This window comes from Patagioenas fasciata, chromosome 5 (assembly GCF_037038585.1).
Source record: "Patagioenas fasciata isolate bPatFas1 chromosome 5, bPatFas1.hap1, whole genome shotgun sequence".
NCBI classification, from domain to species: domain Eukaryota; kingdom Metazoa; phylum Chordata; class Aves; order Columbiformes; family Columbidae; genus Patagioenas; species Patagioenas fasciata.
In genome coordinates, this window is record NC_092524.1 from 2,753,565 (window position 1) to 2,773,831 (window position 20,267).

Genomic DNA, 20,267 nt, shown 5'->3' on the forward strand with positions numbered 1-20,267 from the left:
GGGGAGAAGGAAAAGTGAGAAGACGACGATGGCACAACCAAATCTCCTTACTCAGATCCAATGGAAATATTTCTCTTTTTAAGCCCATTGAGATGAAAATTCAGAATCGATAGCTACACATCTGTGTTTGACAACCAAGAAATGGATGAAAAAAGAAAATTATTATTTTAGAACTGTATTTATTAAAGCGCTTTTAATTCCATACATATGCATACACTTTTCCAGCTCCTCTCTTTTTAGTCGTTTTTGTTCTTGGTACTTCTTCCCTGGTTATCCCACGGAGTTGCATTGTAGCTCCTGTTCTCATTGTTCAGGTAAGTGGTGAGGCAGGAGCAATTAAAGGGAAATAATATCATCAACGTGTCTCTCCGAGCGTTCTCCACACATCCAGGCAGCTCCCAGAGCTTTGGGGATGGTGTGTTTAATGTTCACTGCTGGTTTTGACTGGCACAACGTGAAAAACCGCAGCTCTTCTCAATCTCCCGAGACATCTACGATCACAGAATTCTTAGTAAATAAGGAACCAAGGGACCAAGAGTGCTGCTTCCAAATAGATTGAGATACAGTTTCCCAACATCGTTTCAGAAATTTATTGTGGTGTTGTAGTTGCGGAATGGAAGTAATAAACTGTTACTCCGCTTTGTGAAATGCAAATGGGTTTGTATGATGTTTCTCAGTAATGCAACATGCGTATTTTCCTACTTAATAAGCGATGACAATATGTTAATTGTAACTATTTTACAATCCCTTAGGTGGCTATAATAGCGGGGAATTTTGAGCTCGCTGAATATATCAAGAATCACAGGGAAGCTGATATTGGTAAGCAAAATATTTACAGACACTGCAAATAAGTTATACGTGCTTAAGCCATAATTTTGCAAAGATGTTAAATGTGATTCTATGTGAGGTCTGATTACAGGGCTGATGACAGTATTGTTTCAGGGAGATTTTAGAAGGAACTTTTCTGTTTAAAATAAAAATAGAGAAGAAGCTGAAATGTTTTCAAAATATGCTCTGAAAATGTAAATTTGCGAAGTAATGCGAAAGACTGGTAGATGCTTGATAAGTGTAAATGTGACAGTTTGTAACAGATTCAATACACACTCACATACCTGGAAGAGCCAAATTGGCTTTTGCAGGATGTTTTGGCATCAGCCTAAAGCAATTCTCAAGGCGGAATAATTGATCAGAAGAAGAAGATAAAGAAAGATGCTTCTCTGCAATTAAATGATTATATGGCAGAAACTGTCTATCCAGATCCATAAAACCATTTCCTCCCAGCTTGGTGTGTGGCACTGGGTGAAGGCTGGTGACAAGCATCATGGACTTGATAAGAAACCTTAAGACTTTTAGAAGTTCTTTTTCCATAGAGAAGTTTTGCCATTAAAATCAGGACCAGTTTGATAAAAGTGATTTCTAATGCAGTTTAATTAAAATGAATCAAAATGCTTTAATTCAAGTTAATTAAAGTTCCCCAGGAATGTCCTGAAGTTGAACAGAAAAAGGCATTCCTTTTGAAGCAGGAGGGTCTCTATTAGTCGTCTGCGCTGATTTAACTCAGTGATGCAAATCTATGACTTTATAGTATTTAACTTTTGGAGAAAACTAGGCCAGATCACATGAAACTTCAGGACTGTGAAAGAATTGCTCTGGATTAAGACCTCTGTTCCATTTCCCTTCCTGATCGTCTATGATCTGCAGGGATATAGTTAAAAATTCCATGCACTTCCATACATTCAACTCTTTGCAGTATGCGTTGGGGAAACTGAGGACACATTGCGTAAAGGTTTTGTGTAAAAGTCATACTAATACATAAAAGTTCGTAGTGAATTTGGGAGGTTTTTACCTGAGATAGTGGGATAGTTACATTCCATGCAAGAAGTCTTTATCCTTCTGTATCCATCAAAAATCTGATGTAAAAAATTAACTAAAAATGAGCCAGTTATTACTAATAGGGTGAGCTTCTTGTTTGTATTTACATGTGAATACTGGTTTTATACCTTTGTGAAGACGTTGAAAGGAAATGGTTGTTTAGATTCAAATGTTCCCTTCATTTCTGCCATCTAAGTTCTTGATATTTGGCTTGTGTGTAGAGTCAGTGCAGAACAAGTACTGCACATAGACAATACATAGTATTACGTTTTATGTGTCTCTGAATGGGCTTTTTCCTCTTAAAATAGCTGTGTATGTTAAAAGAAAAAAACAGTAAATGAGTTGCTGGTATTGATTATGCTGGGATGAGTTGCTGATATTGATTAATTATGAGTAACTGTAAAGTAAAAGTAACAGAGTACGCTTGCAATAGCCTCTTAACCTGGTTTGCATGAAACTATTGATGTTGATATTATTATTTTTTGGAGTGACGAGTTCTGCACTGCTTTTCCTTTCCCCTGGTGAGTGTGGGGTCCAAGTTATGTCAATATGTGAGAGAATTTGGACTTGAGTTATGAAGTAGATGGAGAAGGGTCAGTCTTGGAAACAAGAGGTGGCCACGCAACGGAGCCTTTGGGTGAAACTTATTGCTGAAACTAAAAGCTTTCTGTAGGATTTGGTGGTTTCTACAAAAACGATTAGAAAATACACTCTGTGGGAAGATTCTCAACATTTTGCTGATGCCTCAACTTTTCCACTGAAAAATAGAAATATTGATGCTTCCGTGATTTACTTGCGTTTTTTGCAAGGTGGTGGTGGACTGAACACAACTATTTAAATGGATAGATTTGTCTTAAAGAATAAGTGTTATGTGGCATTGTTTTCTCCCAGCTAATTTAATTTACCCGGACATTTGTCCCTTAGGATTTATTACTAAAAAAAAAAAAAAGTGAAGTCATCAAAATGTCTGTTTCTGGGAATGTTTCCCAGTTGAAAAAATATAAAATTAAAAATAAAAATCAAAGAATCAAAGAACAATATCCTAAACAGAAAGCCTGAGAGCCAGTGTGATGATGAACGTGCAGAATAATGTCAGCATTTAAACTTCAACAAGTTGGCTTTTTTTTTACTTAGTTGTCTGGTTATTCACTATATTCATGTAGTTTTGGATGTATTCCAACATATATCATTTGAGTAATGTACCTTCTTAGAGCCCAGAGGCAACAGAGTGGGCAGGAATAGCAAAGAGCTTGAGAAGCATCCTCATGAAGAAGGACAGATTGTACTATGAAATCTCTTGAGAAACGTTTCATCTTTCATCCCCCAGAAAGTGTTTTGTTGGTTAGATATTGAATTTTGATATTGAACCGGTCCATTAAACCTTGCTATTATTTTAGGCTCATTTAATAATTTTAATTACTTTATATTATGTAATTATTTTAGACTCATGTAATAAGAAATAAGTTATAACCATGGGAAATGTTTTGCAATATGTGCAGCTTTGACTGGGTCTCTTTTTTTCTATCAAGGTTTAAGCTGGCAGATGATGAGCTGGTCAATCATTTCATAGTAAGCTACTCAATGACATTCATGGTTATTTGCAGGAGCATTCGCTGGGAGGAGAGGCTGGTTTGGGAAAAACTCCCCATTGCTCTAGATTCACTGCAAAAAACTTCACCATTCTTGGAAGATTTCTGACCTAACCTTTTAGCTTTTAGTGATTTTCATACACAGTATCTTTTGCTAGAGATGCTTTTTGAATGCAAGCCTAAGATACAGCTAAATAATATAAGTAGCAATACTATTTTTTTTCGAAAGAATCTAGCAACTTTCCTTGGTATGTTGTCTTAAGGATGGGAAAATTTTAACTGGTAGTAGTGATGGGAGGTTGGACCTAACTTAGTAGTTTCAAGAGCAGTATTTTGTCTGGTGACAAAATTTGTCAAACAGAAGTATCTGAAATCTGAAAAATAATATTTGCCTGAAATCTCTCCAGTGTCCGTGTCCATCTGTTTTGACATGTGCTAATTAACTTTTTATTCTTAGATAATTTTGTTGTCTTAAACTATTGCAGTAGGAAGTCGCTTGTACTTTGGATGCAGAATGTATTATGTGGGTGTCTTCCAGTTTGTCAGTAGTCACAAAGCTGTTTCAAGTAACGTTGCCAAAACTGCAATTAGAAGGATTTAACAGTAATGTAACGCGGGTGATTCATGGTCCTGTGCCGCGCGTTGCGGTGCTGGAGCTGCTTTGTTCGGGGGCAGAGATCGTCGCTCAACCTTTGCATGCAATGAGGGAATTGCCGAGGAAAGGGATGAGTCTGCATGGTGCTGACAGCCAGAGCACTAAATCTCAATGAACCGGTCCACAAGAGCTCCAGAAAAATAAATTTATGGGCTGAAGTGCTGGATATATCACTTATTATCTACTCCACCTTTGCCTGCCAATTATATTTCACTGTCATTTAGAGTAAATGCCATTTTAAGGTGTACGCAAAGTCTGGGATTGTTCAGTTTAGAAGAGGTTGAATTGCGTGTCTTCAAAGAAATGTGTGTATATATATATTTATTTTCTTCTTGGCCTGGATCTGTGCCAGATTATAATTCCAAGACTATCCCTCTTGATGAAGATGATGGAGAAGCAGCTCGGGTGGGAAATGACCAGGGTATCCTTTAGCAGTAGAAAATTCTAATTTACAGCAGAACTACTAAATTTTGGTTCTGCAGATCAAATCCCATGGAGATTTTTCCTCCTTTTTATTTTTATTTAATTGTAAAGCGAATGTGTTTAGCCAGAGAGATGAAGTCTGTCTGGTTCCCTGTTATAGAAGCAAAATGGTTTGATATTTGTCTCCAGAACAGATGATGTGGGTGCCATTGGCAACCTGAATAATCCAAGGAGTCCCTACCTGGTCATCTGAGGAAAAGAAAGAGGAGATTTTGCTGATAAGATTTCTCAGCTACATAAAAATGTGCTATAGAGACCATTCAGTTGTCCAAGCTGAGTGTATTTCAAGACAAACAAGATCATTTAGGGTTTCAAAACCATCAGGAGGGGCAGAGCTGGTAGAAGCTTAGCAGCATGTTGGTTGAAGACCATGTCCCACAATGGTCCTACCTACCCACCCATCTTCACATTGTTTCTTCAGTCTGAACAGCCTGGTTTCTCCCACACCCTCATTCTGGATGGGTGCAGGTCTGTCTCTTGGATAATTTCACAAAGAAGCTCATGAGGAAATGAGGGGTGAGACCCAGAATCCCAACCCGCTGACTCTTCTCTTGACTCTGATCTGTAGTGAGTGAATGTTCCAGTGAGATTGCACTTTGAGATCTTCATATTCCTTTTTGGCAGGAAGCCCTTGTGTCTCTCAACAAAGTGGAGTTTTGCGGAACCTGCTTCCACTTAGCTGCGATACCAGCATAAAAATCTGTTATTTAGTCCTATTAAGAAAAATTGACCTTTCCCTCTGAACATTCAAAACCGTGTGGGTTCCCTCGCACGTGCTCCACCTTCTTCTATCTGCAAGTCACTTCTTCCCTGCCTTTCCCACCATCAATTGCCCATCAATCTTTCCACCTCAGGTAACACATAAGTTGTCTGGGTGACCGGTTTGTTGAAACAGCAGCATGAAAAGTATTTAGCACAGATTTTTTTCTTAACTTGGTGTTGCCATCTTCAGAAGCAAACTGAGAAAAAAAGCCTTGCAAACCATTCCTGTGGCTTAGTGCAATGAAAGCCACCTTACTGTCATTAACAGGGGAAGTTCACCTTAGTCTTATTTCAGTCAAGGTTAATGCAGTTTTGTAAGACCAAATCAAACATAAAGGATTCAGAGAAGAGGGAAAAAGGATATCGGTAAAGGACTGAAAACAGGATCCAGATTTCATTGTATTTATTTCTTTTAGGAGGTTCTAAACATAAGGGAATTCCTTTTATTTTCCCTTGACAGATGTTTGAAAGGTGAATGAATATTACAGTATCATTTAAAAAGTAATCCTATTTGAAACAAATTAAAATAATATTTTTCATAAAGCAAGCAAACCTATTACCATAAGGTACTTAGAAACTTGTTTTACAAGCTGTATGAAATACTTAGTATAGCTTCTCAGATTATTTCTATTCATCATACCCCCAAATTAGTTTTTCGAGGAATAATAACAACATCAAAGCAGCTTATTTTAATTATCACTAATTTTGAAAGTCTTTGGAACCCAGAAGCGTCTTGCAGCTCAGTGACTGTTGTTCCCTCTTCTGCTTTGAGGAAGACATTACATATACTCCTGATGTACAGCACAGCAGCTACACATCATTAAAATAATAATAATAATAATATTCCTTTTTAAGCTTTTTTTTTCTTCTAACTAGCTATAGCGCATTTGTAATTTATTTAACTTCATGCATTTATTTATTGCAAACTAAGAGGAAGTAATGGATTAAAAGATGTGATGAACAGGAAAGTTAATCCCTGATTGTTTTCATCCAGCCTGCAGCTGTCTGTGAGTAAATGAGCACAGCAGATTTAGGAAGCATTTGCTATACAGAATTTACTATGGCTTCTATAGGATGGAGGTACAAAACCCAGTCATATATGTGAGAATACCGAAGCTTTCATTAGATACAGATACGCAGATATTAAGCAGGTTGCAAGCCGATAATCCTTTGACTCGGATAACCTATTTTTAAATCTCTCTTTTTGCCTTGGTTCTTTGTGATGAGATGAAATTTCAGATGGATTAAATGACATGGGTTGTTCTTCCTCAAGTGAACAAGGTTTGTTTTATATTGTGCATCTTGTCCTTCAGCAGCTCGGAAGCGATAGGGCTCTTTTGTTTGCTTATTTTTGTTTCCTTTTTTGCTTTTGAAAGAATGAAACACATGGAGCTGGTGTGCGAGTTTTTGGTAGTTGATTAGCAGACTAACTAATACTTGGATACTGTTGCTAGGCTTCAAGTCAGAGTTCCTGTATTCTCTATAATTATGCCGAGATATGTGTTTGTGATGTTTCACACAGATATTTTTCCTTTCTTTCTTATTTTAAATATTGAAAGTCTGCTAATGTGGTGGGCTTACCCTTTAAAATATACCTATTCCACAGCGGGCAATTGCTTTTAAATAAGATGGGTTTTAAGTATGAGTAAAAGTATTTATTTTGATTGGAATTGTGAATGTAAACATTTTAAGAAATACGCGTTTTGTTGTGGAATTAGCAAAACAAGTCTTTCAAAAGACAAGGGTATTAGTTGGTTTGTGGTAAAACTGCTTTTCTAACCCATTTCCTTGAATTAGATGAGAGTGATTGAGGTCAGCATTCTTGGGTTTTCAGCTGCAAGTGTTTTTATTAAATGCTAGCCAGCCCAATGAATATTCTGGTTGTTTACTTATCTATTTCGGTTTCGGGAACCAGGTAGTAATTTGGATTTTCAGAAATCAAATGCCTGCAGAATACTTCTCAAGTTAGGAGAAATCATGTTGAGAAAGGTAAAAGCAGAAACAAGAAAAGGCAGTAAATCAAAAGACTTAAAAATCTACACAACCGTCAGCAGCATGCGATGACTTGTTCTATATTTATCACATGTTACTTAATAGAAGCAAAAGGGACACAAGTGTGTATTATAGCCTTGTGTGTTTGCCATTTGAACGTGAAAAATAGTAACCTGTTTCATATGCAATTTTAATGAGGAAAAAGCATGATATTAGTTTAATCCAAGTGGCAAAAACAAGATCTTAATTGCTGACATTTTAAATGCATTTTGTTTGGTAGATTGTCATAGTCCTATGTTCCCTTTTGCAGTTTCTTTAAGACACCTCTGCAAAATTAATCATTGTTTCTCATGTCCATAGGAAAAAAACAGCTACATTCATGACTTTTAAGCTGAGTTACAACCAAACAAATATTGATTGGTATGAAGTAAATTTGTTGCTATTATTTTTCTGTTTTCCTCTGAAGGGTGGTGAGGAACAGGGCGTCATGTGCTCAGTCTTGCGATGTGGTAGTGAACAAATTGGAACACTGGGAATTGTGGTCTGTTAATGTAATTACATACCGAAATGTAGGACAGAGCTTGAAAAAACTTACAGTAGTTTTCTTTTTCACTTTGATCACACGTAATTTCTTTTTTTCTTTGTGTGAGTTATTACAGAATTGTGCAGTAACTAGTTTGGTTTCAAAGTTTAATCTTTCAGAAGTTGGTTATACTTTTTGGCCTTTGACCCTTGGTATATTCTGTGCATATCATGTGAAAGTGCATGTGAAGTCTTGCAGGTTTATGTAGTGCATGGTCACTGCCTGTGATTTCTTAGGCTTACTCTAAATTGCCCAGAGAGGTGGTGGATGAACCATCCCTGGAGACATCCCAGGCCAGGCTGGACGGGGCTCTGAGCAACCTGAGCTGGTGAAGATGTCCCTGCTCATGGCAGGGGTGACACTGGGGGAGCTTTGAAGGTCCCTTCAACCCAAACTGTTCAACGATTCTATGATCTTCAGTGCCTTTGAGTCAGTTTTGGTCTTGGGAAGAACTCTATGGTCTGAGCGGTGGGTGCAGGTCACACAGACTTATCCCCATCTTCTTTCTGGAGGTGTTTGAGATGTTTGGAAGGGTGGCAAAGGGAGAGAGGAAAGGAAGGGTGAGAACTGGTCCATGTTTGGTTCTTGCTCCAATCTTCATGCTCAGACCCACATGGCTGGAAGTGTTTCTAGGGCCCCCAGCTCCCACTTCCCCAAAACTGGCTTCTAGCTACTCCATACTCCACTTGCTCCTCATCAGGAGAAATGCTCCTCACCTTCTCTGCTCCATCTAGGCTGGGACCTGTATATCCCGTGGCTGGGAGCTCTGCTTTTGTTTTGGTGATGTTCCTATCATCGGCGTGAGGTTTCATCACGGAGCAGGGTCAGTTACCTTCCCCAAGCCCTTTAAAGGATGGGTGTGCCCTAAGGCATGGTCCTTTCACTGGGATTGCCTTTTTTGGATCTTTTATTTATTTTTTTTCAATATCTTTCCCTGGCTTACACCGCTGAGGTGATATACAAGGGAGCAAAGTCAGAGGCTGTGTACAGAACCACTGCAAATCGCCAAATTAAAAAATGAAATAAAGCTGTAAAGCATAATCAGTAGGAAAAAATATTTGGATATATGAGGGATAGTTGCTCTGACTGGGGACAAAAACCGAATGTATTTTTGTGTATCAAACAGGTTATCAAATGAATAAGATTAGGCTGAAGGGATCTGAAATTTGTTTAGTTTTGCAGGGCATAAATGATAAAACTGGAAGAGGTTTATGCGATCATGCTGTCTGACCTTCTCCCTAGTGCAGATTACAGAATTTATATGAATACCTGCTTGAACTGGATTATAACTAGAAAAAAAACATTTTGTCTTGTTAAAGACCTGCAATAATGTAAATGGGATTTGCAAAATTGTATCTTAGTCTTCCTGTTTGATGGTTTTAGATCCATTTGTTAAGTGTCCTAGAGTTGATTACCCCATCTTTAAACAGATGTATCTTGTTTCTAATATCAGCTTGGGCTGTAGCAACTGAACCCCGAGTATCGCTGGGTTTTCTCAGCTCTACTGCATCTCTGCCCACATTTCCCTTCTAAATCCACTCCTTTCTTAGCGACAAGGAGCTGATCTCAACTGTTAGAGGGGTGAAACTTGAATGGAGATTTAAATGGAATGTAAGAAACTACCATGGACTTTTACTGCATTTTGTTCCTATTTCTGCTAACTTTTCTTAGGCTCCACTAAAATCTGTATACCGAGACTTTCTGTAATTGTGCTTTTTTTGAGAGATGACATGCCCTTTGGCAGTCTGGGATCAGTGCGTTTCAATTGTGATATATATATATATAGGTCTCTATTTAATAAAACAGAAGGGTCTGGATGGCAATATTAGAAGTCCCTCACCTTGTGTGATAAGGCAGGGGAGCCTTAAATGCAGGTGGAAGATATGAAACAGCCCAACAAGGGATAATACAGAAGAAAAATTGTTTGAAGCATCTCAGAGAGAATTCCAGTGTTCCTGAAAGGTTGATGTATTTTCTTAAATCGTTTTTCAACATGAACCTCAAGAGCTCTCGAAGGTTGTGTCAAATGCTATGTGGGATTTCAAGCGGTGAAACCAGGTTAAAAATAGGGGCAGGACAAATTGAGAAATGGATGCGTGCAGAATCCCATGGATTTCTAGTTCTCCCATTTACAATGGCGAGAACACAGGAAGAAGAGATGAAAGGACATGAAGTAAATGGTAGAGTTTAAAAAAAGAAAGAAAATAAGGGCAAAGTAGAGATGGATAAGAATAGTCAGGTAAGAAAATAACTGTGTTTCCCAAAGTAAAAAAAAAAAGGGGGGTGAGGTGGGGAAGAAACTCAGTGCTCTCAATGTAGTGTAGGTCTTTGTGCTGAGCACTTCATCAAAAGCCTTTTTATGCACCCAATTTCCTTTATTAAGCTACCAGTAGACTACAAAGTTAAGACTAATGACACAAGGGTGGATTTGTAACTTCTAAATACGCGGGTTTTTATGTGCCAGTGTATATCTCAATTGCCGCATTATTGAAAATAATTAGGTTTAATATAACTCCCATTTGGGGAGAGGAACATCATCCATGGACTAATTGGATTTGGATTAGGATAGCCTTCCGAATACAGAAGCAACTTGATTACATTGCGAACCATATAAAACACGTATTTATATGAATAAAAAACTTTGTATGACTATAAAACTAATTATTTGTATGAGCACAGTGATTGCAAGGATAATAGTTTTCTTTTAGGTTGGTTCAAATAACCTTTTTAAGTCAGGTTTTTCAGTAACAGATAATATCCTCCATTTGGAACAGATTTATTACAATTCAGTGACTCCCTTACTTGGAACTCCTCTTTCTTTTATGCTAAATTTATATTTGTGTCATTTTTAACAGCTAAACTTACTGGTTTTCTTCCAAGCTAGATCAGACATCAAAATTAAGTTGACGTTATGTTTTGCATTCAATATACAATGGTTTGGCAATTTACTTTTAGAACCGAGACTTCACTGTAGTAATTTGTTTTGAATATCTCATGAATAATCTGATTTTCATAACAAGGTATTTGTGTCAGAATTTTAGTGAAAATTGATCTTGTAATATACAGTCTCTTTAAAAGGGAATAATATCCTCGTAGAAGACCATTTGTTGTCAAATTATAGATGAGGCTTGATAAAGGGACAGGCTTTGAAGCACACTGCTTTGTAATGAGTGTAATATTTCACACTGTATTTCACACTGTTCACAATATTTCACGCTGTTGCTGTTACTCCATTTATATCTCAATCTCCTGGGCTATCACACCATGGTAGATATCTCTCTTCAGACTAAACGCTTTTCTGAGTATTTAAATCAGATTTTCTTAGCATCTTGGACAGAGTTCCCAGAAAGTCCAAGACCATTGAGACTACTTGAACCTTTTCCATCACTGCCTCTCTATTTTAATTAACTTGTATTTGGAGATTTTTTCTTGTTGCCTCTTTGGTTTCATTGCCAGATGTCCACTTCATTGACACAAAAATATGGTTTAGATGATTCTTCTGTATTTTGCAACCCTAAAGGTGGCTGGATCAGAAGGACATCGTCTTTACTGATTTCCATGGTTCTCACCAGTGGTCCTAAAGGATGTGTACATTGTTTGTTACTGTGACTGGTTTTTAAGGATATCGGAGAAATAATTGCTTTGGAGTTATCTGGCTTTGCGTGTTTTCAGGAACAGTTGAAAATGTAAATTATTTCCAAGCATAGTAATATACGACAGGATTTATGGATGGCACATGTGGTTAAGGAACGAGAATTTTAATTTCTTCAGTTTCCAAGTTAACTAATTAGACAAAATTTTCTTTACTAGCCTTCTTAAACCCATTTTTGTACAGGGATCAACATTTTCCATCTGCAGAGCTGCAAGTACCAGACTGGGCTGTGCTCTCCAGTTCTCCCAGTATGGTTTACATGCCCTGGGAATCCTGCAGGTGTGCAACGACATTTTCTCAGACAATCTCTATTCTGTTCTATTTTCTTTCCTTATCCTTTCTATGTCTGTCTTGACAATTTCATATGCAGGTTTTGAAGTCGAAAGGCTATTTTCTGCTCCATTTTCTAAGTGATGTTGCTGAAATAATTGTTCAGGATTTCTCATAAAAGACAGAATTGTGATATCATCTTGATTCAGAAGAGGTTGCAGAGTAAATATTCTCCGGCAGAGTGGCTATAATTGGGTGAAATCCATGCTGAATGAAAACAACAAAAGATTTATTGAATTGAAGAGGCAGGAAGATTTACAGCGTTAAGATTGTATTATTTGTATGTGTGTAGGAGTATCTCGGGTTTTCTGTTGATTCTATATTTCTACCAACTCCAGCAGACTAGGACTTCAGTACCCTGGTAAAGATACCATCTTAGAACTACCATCCTAGCTGTTTGGCTTTTAGAAATAAGGAAATAATGAAAAGAAAATGTCAGGATTTTATTCCTCCTCCTGAAGTATTCTCTTATGAAAAGAAAAAAAAATTACTTGATAAATTGCCATTCTCTAGATATAATCTTTTGTATAAGAGCATTTGCTACTTGGGAAGCTGCTGCTTACGTCTCCTTGGAACATCTGAGATGGCAAAATTTAACATAAATTCCGTGATGTGTTTTCAATGTGCCTTATCAAATCTATAATTTAACACAAATCATTTCTTTATCCGGAAGAAATTATTTCTTGCTCCTGAAAAAAACCTTCAAAGTGCAGAGTGTCATTTTGCTGCCTTGTCCTTTGAGTTTATCTTTCCTTTTATTTTGGATCTAACACCCAGCCACCAATACCTGTGGCACTTGTGGGATTGCAGGCACCAAGGTGGACGTGTACCTTGACCTCAGGGATTTTAGCAGCCTAAAATGAATATTTTATGTGTGTTACTTGCCCTCTTCCTCCATGTCCCACCTAAGTGAGTGGTCCTGCAGAGACGAGTCCCTGTAGCCCATGTCCCACAAAGACACGCTGTTTGTTCATATTTATCTTTATCCGTCTTTTGAGGGTTAAGCTTTTTATTTTGGGTCAAAGCATGGCTTATCTTGCCAGCTTCATTAACACTCTTGAGAATGCCAGGTGCTAAAGAGCTCTATTTTTGCTGTGCAGATGAAGTGTGTCTAGTTTCTTGTGGCCTATTTTTACATATTTCTTCATTCTGTTACTTGGAAAAGCTGTGAAGGGAACAAAGAGTTCGCAAATAGCCAGAGAAAACTGCTATGATATTATTACAGGAAAATAAAGGGGAGGGTATATCTGTGAGATTCCATTTCTGAGAGGGCATGGGATTAAAATTAAAGGCAGAAAATGGTACGTATAAAACCAAATAAAATAAAAAATGGAATAGCACATTTTGTTAGCTATATTTCATCAGTCAATAGACTATTTCCGTATAATTCTATGAAAAATGCTTTTAGGTCTCTGAATAAAGGATTCTTAAGTACCAGTGGCTGAGGAATTTTCTCCCTCATCCACAGGTATTCCAGGGTATTCTTATTTAGCCTTCAGTATTAAGCAGTTATCTGCAGAAAGTGAGGAGATGCTGGGGAACCTGATGGCTCTTTTTCCCCAGAGGAAGAGGGACACGATCTGTTGGGGGTGTCTGCTTAAAACCAGTGGTCCCATTTTTAAAATGGCCAACTGGGCTGTAGGGAGCTTGAGGCAGGAGAGGAGATGCTCTGTCCCACAGAAGGCAAGGACTGGGATCTTGCTCTGCAATAGAATCATAGAATTCTTTTGGTTGGAAGAGACCCTCAAGATCGAGTCCAACCATTAACCCATCCCTGGCACTACCCCATGTCCCTGAGAACCGCATCTCTGCATCTGTTCAACCCCTCCAGGGCTGGTGACTCCAACATTGCCCTGGGCAGCCTGTTCCAATGCCCAGCGGCCCTTTCCATGAAGAAATTGTTCCCAAGATCCAACCTCAGCCTCCCCTGGTGCAATGTGAGGCCGTTTCCTCTCATTACGTCACTTGCTACGTGGGAGAAGAGATCAACCTCCTCCACGCTCCAAGCTCCTTTCAGGCAGTTCAGAGATCAGAAGGTCTCCCCTCAGCTCCTGTTCTCCAGCTGAACTCCCCAGGTCCCTCAACTGCTCCCATCACACTTGTGCTCCAGCTCCTCACCAGCTTCATTACCCTCCTCTGAATCAAGCTGAAATACAGTTGATATTCATGGAATGAAACCCAGAAAAATAGCAGAGAATCACTCACAATGACTTGCAGTGTGGCGGTGAGGCAAAAGTTCCTAAGACTAAGCTAATCAACCCATTTTGGTCTTCCACGTAGATCCTTTGGACTTTTGGACACTCTTCTTGTCCCCCAGCTCTCTCTGGTTGATCTACATGTGATGCTATGGTTGAGTACCAGGAGCTGAGTGCCTCAGACAGCACTCTCCGTGTGTCTCAGTGTTGTAATTTGCTTTTTACTACAGCACCATGACTCCAGGTGTATCTGTGACTTTCGAAGGCAATCTCAAAGATTTTCTGTATGTGCTCAGAGGCAGCAACTGGGAAACCACTTGAACTGAAAGGCACAGAGCTAAGCTTTGTGTTTAACATCAGAAAGCCTCCAGGCAAGCGGGTTGTCAACGTAGGTTGGTGCTGTACTAATGTATTGATATGGTGTCAGTCGGGCTTGAGGAATGGTTTGAAAGAGCTCGCGTGTCTGCCCAGCAGTACAGAGTCGGTTTGTGATCTGCTGGAACATCCTGAGTCTTTTCTTCATCATCACTACCACGTACTCACATCCTGTACTGGATTTGTCTAATTGCCAATTCTGCCCTAAATAAGGGTTTTATAATTTTTTCATCTGATTGCGCTTTACCTGTTTCAGATCATTTTTTCATTTAATCATGATTACTGTCATGTTTCGTTTCTTCGTTGTCACCTTTCCTAATTTTTCTTTTGCTTTTGTCAGTGCCAGCTTTTCCATTCTATATTGTGCCCCTGTGCTCTCCCAATTCTGTGCCTTGGTTATTCAACTTCTATTCCCCCGTAAGATACAACCCTTTGGTGTTAGAGGAAGCTGCTAAGGCTTCTGCATGTTGACTTTTCCTTTCCCGCAGTGATTTTATGTGAAACTCTAAGATTATTTGGGTAAGGAAAATACTTTCTTTGCCACTTGTCCTAAAAAATAACAAGGCTGAATTTCAACCCTGTGCAGGGAAATCTGCTTTTTTTCAGAGCTTGAATGATGCAAAATTAAAACTCTCTCTGTTTATCACGCCACTACATGCACAGCAGTTGCACGGAACAGTGGGAAATTCTGAAAGTAATATATGAGGTACTTGAACTTCAAGTATAGCGAGTACAGCGGTATCTTATATACTGCTGTGTCGCAACCGCTGGCAGATCTGCTGTGGTTTATGACGGCATTGGGCTGCCAGCAAGGGATTAATAGTTTAACCTGCCTCCAAGAAAAGATTGCATTAGGACAAATAAGAAATTACAAGCAGTTGTAAAATATGATGTTGGCTTAAGATTGGATTCCTGAACTTCCATGTTCTACAAGTTCTGTGACATTTGGTTTGGAGTTTAGGAATTAAAAATAGCTACAAGGCATCTCAAGAGCTTGCTGCCATTCTTCCTTTCTAATCTGTACTTAGGACAGAGTAGGGTTTTTTGCTTTTGAGTCATTACCATAACAATGTTTATTCAGATGTCTTTGTAAACAACAGATGCACGTTCTTACACGTGAAGTTAACCAAGACAGACAAAAAATAGAAGAACTGATCTGACATTCTTTATTCCAGCTAAATGGAAGAAAACTTACATTACTTAGATTCCTAATATACAGGGTGTTTCGAAAAGGTGGACCAAATTTCAAGGATACAGTGATTTCAAATTGGGTCCATCACTTTCATCGTGTTTATTGACAAAAGCTAAAGCTTGGAACCAGTCTGCTTCCAAAGCTGGTGGAAGTTTCTCTCCACATGCCTGCACTGAAGGATGATGATGATGATGATGATTATTATTATTATTATTATTTTTTTTTTAACTAAGAGAAGATCTAGTTGAGTCAAAATCCCTGTGGGTTATCAGTGCTTCTCATCCTTCCATGGAGTACAGGTTATTATCTTAGAAAGTACGTTTCAAAAGTTATTTGCCGACAGAAATTTTATACCCTTAAGCATGATTTTTGGCATGTCCAGAGATTTGGAGGGAGTAGTACTTAATAAGAACATTTAGATGGTGGACTTAAGTATGCGACATTTGCAAACAGAATTTGGGATTTGTTTGTTGATTTACTTTGATTTTATTATTAAAAAAAAATAGAATTGTCTGGGAGCTAGTTTAGGGTTTTCCCCTTTTTGGACAATCTGCCTCTTTGAGGCAAATAATAGGAAGTTCAAAGAATGGAGAGATTGTTATTAAGCCTGAGGTGTTGCCAATGGTTCAGAGGATGGGGTCCCTGCGCGGGGGGATGCTCTGGTTGCCATGGTGATGGTGCTTTGATTGGAACGCTGTGGTCCAGCATCCCGCAGCATCCCGCGGGCTGGTACCCGGGAATTGCTCTGCCCTGAGCTCGCCTCTTTGCAAATCGGGCAGTTTTTGCTGTTTATTTTTCTGTAGTTTCTTCTGCGGCAGCTGATGAGGGAAATAGTTCAATAGATGGGGCAAGTTTTTCTGGTGTCTAAACGCTGTTATGCAAGCGACAAATCGTGTTCTGCGTTAAAGGAGTGTAAATCTGGGTAAAATCCACAGAAATTATTAGGGATTTGGACCAGTGCCTTGTCTTAGGGTGTGTTTGGGTTTTGTCTTGAAGAAGAAAAAAAACAAAATCTTTTAAGTCTTTTTCTTGCAGCTGGTGGACTTGTCCTGTGCCATCTGAAAAATATCTATACAGATTAAAAAAACCCTGCTTATCTTCTAAGTGAAAAAATGGAGTAAGTTGTGAGCAAAGAGTTGTTTAAAACCAAAGATTCCCCATTTAGTTATAGTTAGTATTTAGTAACAGCACGTTCTTGACATCCGAAGGTAAAACTGTAACGCGCTTCTGATATCCAAATGTTTGTACTGATGCAGTGCTATATGCAAATTAAAATCTAAAATAATTTGATTAATACTGGGTTCATGTACAATAGCAGTTATGCTGGGTTCTGAAACAGCAGGTTACACTGACATAAGCTTTGTGTCTGGCTTTTATAGATTACACCAGCATATGGCTTAGACACTGTTACCATCCCTAACACAACAGGCTCTAATTTTAGAATGTCCTTTACTGCTTACAGCTAAATTATGTTTGTCATATACTTCTGTTTTTTGTGAGTTGTTTTTTGAGAAAAGTAAAGGGTTTTTTTGTTTGGGGTGTTTTAACAATCATGCTGAAGTCCATTAAGCTTTGTGGAAACTAGAAAGAAGGAAAACAATGAGTCATAAAAATACATGTTGTGGAGGATTAAATTCTCCCTTCTGGTTGAATCACTTCCAGGCAATAAGGAAAAGTCAGCCAAGTATCACATCATGTTAAAGAAGTCTTAGAATTTTGGCAATATATATATATATTTATTTCTTTTTTTCCTTGGTAAATGCTCTTAAAATTTGACTTTGGGAAAACCAAAGTCATCTCGGCTCCATGAGAGGTGCCTGCGAGGGACTGGGCACGCAGGGTGTGCTGATACTGGGTGGCACTGGTGTAATATGGAGTCATTTGACCACCAGTGAACAGCGCTGGTAAAATATGGTGTGTTCCTTAGCTTATGTTGGAGTCCTTGTCACCCAAGATCAGCATTTTACTGAGCTGTTTCAAACTGCTTAAAGAAGCAAAATGTTCAAGTCCAGAAATTTGTTTCCTGGGGTGTCAGGCTGGTACACACTCATTAGAGATCGTTAGCAATTAAGTAGCAGCCTGTGACTTAACTCCCTTATACAGTTCTGTAGATGTAGAATTAGAAGATATGGGGTTTAGTCATGACAATCCACATATACTCTGACCATTTTTGTTTCATGATAGGGCCATTACATGTATAATTATCCCATAAAAGCTACAGGGTGTCCTTTTCCTATAGCTTTCATATTTCTGGGTTAAATAACATTTTATAGGTTGCTTATGTCTGACGTGGCAAGATGTGTTTAAAATGATAAAATCCAGATCAGTAATTAAACTTCTTTATCATTGGATAAAGAGTATTTTCTGCCAATCTGAATGTCTTAATTGCATAAAACTGAATGCACAGAGTCAAGATTGACACATGTATAAAATAAAACCATGGAGGGCTACCCCCCCCTTCTTTTTTCTGCAGACATATAGAAAAATCAGTGCAACTAGCACTCAAAACCAGTCATATCTCTATTGATACTTAAGCTTTGTCTTAAGCTTTCCGGCAGTCAAATATATTTCTGAAAGGACTGCAAAAATATATGACCTTAACGGATTTCTTTTTTGCAACCTGGAGTGAGGCGAACTTGATATTTTTAATTCATTATTTTACACTTTCTAATTTTATGGCTACGACAAGAATACTTTGTCATAATTTGTCATTCTGTAATTTCGTGAGATTGGGCCTAGGGCTGCCAACAGAACTTTAGGGTTCAACCAATTGTTGAAATAAATAACTTGTTGATTAAATCTAAGGTTTTTTTCCATTTAAAATGTCTTTTCTGAAAAACAACCATCAGTTTCCATTGAATTCCAAACTATTTTGCTGTGTATAAACTGTGGGGAAAAACCTGTGCTGCCTAAATACAAACAGCAGAATGATTGTCCGTAAAATCAGAAGGGTTAAAGCTATTAAATTCTGATATAGAACGTTAATGTGTGGATTTTACACCCGCCTGAGTGTCTGTGGATGGTAATAAATTCAGACACATGGAAATACTTTATAGTATAAGGTTTATGTAGATTTCATGGAAAATTTGTCCAGCGTAGTTTGTATAAACTTGCAAATATTATAAATGGCTCTGCTATTCACATTAGCTTGTGAGTAATGGTGTAGAACTTCTTAATGGCTACTTGGCTTTTAGTTACTCAGTGTGACTGTGGAATTAATTTATTCCTTCTGATCTTCATTTTTGCTGTTGTTTACTCCTATAGATAATAGAATAATCATAAACCATGGTGTAAGGTAATTGCCATTGAATCTTACTATTGATAATGGTGACAATGGTAACTTCTTCCCTCCTTGGAAAACTGGTTTACAGAACTTTAAATTTGTTTCTATGCTTGACTGTTTTCTATCTGAAATTTCATGGTTAGATGAAGAATAAATATAGCTGTAGTCAGTGCTACAGTAAACACAGGCTTTTAATAATTAGAAAAGAAAGTCAGATTTTCCCACTTATGTGCCAAAAAAGCCACAAGTATTGAGAGGGTGTGAGAATCAACTTGAATATAAATAAAGCAAGTTCCTTTTCGAGGCATGGGCAGAGATCAATGCTTTTGCCAGCACTACAGAAAAAGACCCATTTTCAGGGTAATTTGCCTCAAACACCCGCAGCCCCGGGGCTGGGTTGTGATGGTTTGTGTGGGTCCTACCCGAGTGCCCAGACTCCCGGTGTGGGGGAGCGTCAGAAGTTTGGAGCAGGTTGTGAATGATCCTCATTTTCAAGTGCTTTCCCTTGATTTGCATTTGATTCCGAGCTGCTTAACCACTGGTAGATTATTTCGATTTTCCTGGTGAATAATGCATGAGGGTATAGAAGTGGATGTTCCTTGGCTGAGTGGGCTGCAGATGAAAAGTGTCAGCTCCTTTGCAGCACTAACGTGCATTTTTTTTCTCAGGTTAAAGCCGTAGAGAACCTAGAGATGCTTTTTTTGGATAACTCCTACAAATGCCAAAATATTGGCAATGTTTGCTTTCCCTCTTCTTTTCCATTTGAATACCTGTTATCACAATGAAGAAGTCAGTTGCCAATTTTCATGACGCGCTTATTTTCCTCGGGACTCCCCTTGAAGATTTCAATGGTACCTTGTTAAACCTTCAGCTTCCTGAAAACTTTCAGGAACAGGTTTTCTTTTTGTTCTTTTTTCTTTGTTTAATTGTTTTTATGCCATTAAGGTTAATTAACTCACAACACTGATTCCTTCTTACACCTTCTTCTTACTCTGTAGTATGTGCTCAAGGGATAATTGAAGTATCATTTACTGCACAAGCGACCTTGAGAACAGATACATGCAATTCTCTATAGTATAATATATATGTGATGTTTCATATAGGTAGAGCTAAACATATTGAATGCTGCAATAATTGAAGCAACACTTAAACCCACTTGTGATTTGTTTAGTAGTGAAACCTCTTTGAATTTTTCTCTTATTAATTTACTATGGGGCATTTGAGTATCTCAGCGTACACTTGTGTCAGTCCCTGGGGTAGGCAGATCTTTTCTTCTTTTCTGGCACGTTAGAAAATATCCTTTG

General features: G+C 38.2%; 1 protein-coding gene across 4 annotated transcripts in view; it reads left to right on the top strand.

Moving 5' to 3' along the window:
* Positions 1 to 20,267, top strand: part of SHANK2 (SH3 and multiple ankyrin repeat domains 2) — a 313,850-nt gene that overhangs the window by 70,748 nt on the left and 222,835 nt on the right. For all 4 annotated transcript variants that reach the window (XM_071808790.1, XM_071808789.1, XM_065839072.2 and 1 more), the window contains exon 12: positions 753 to 819. In XM_071808790.1, the coding sequence (XP_071664891.1) occupies positions 753 to 819 (67 nt within the window). The remainder of the gene's footprint in view (positions 1 to 752; positions 820 to 20,267) is intronic.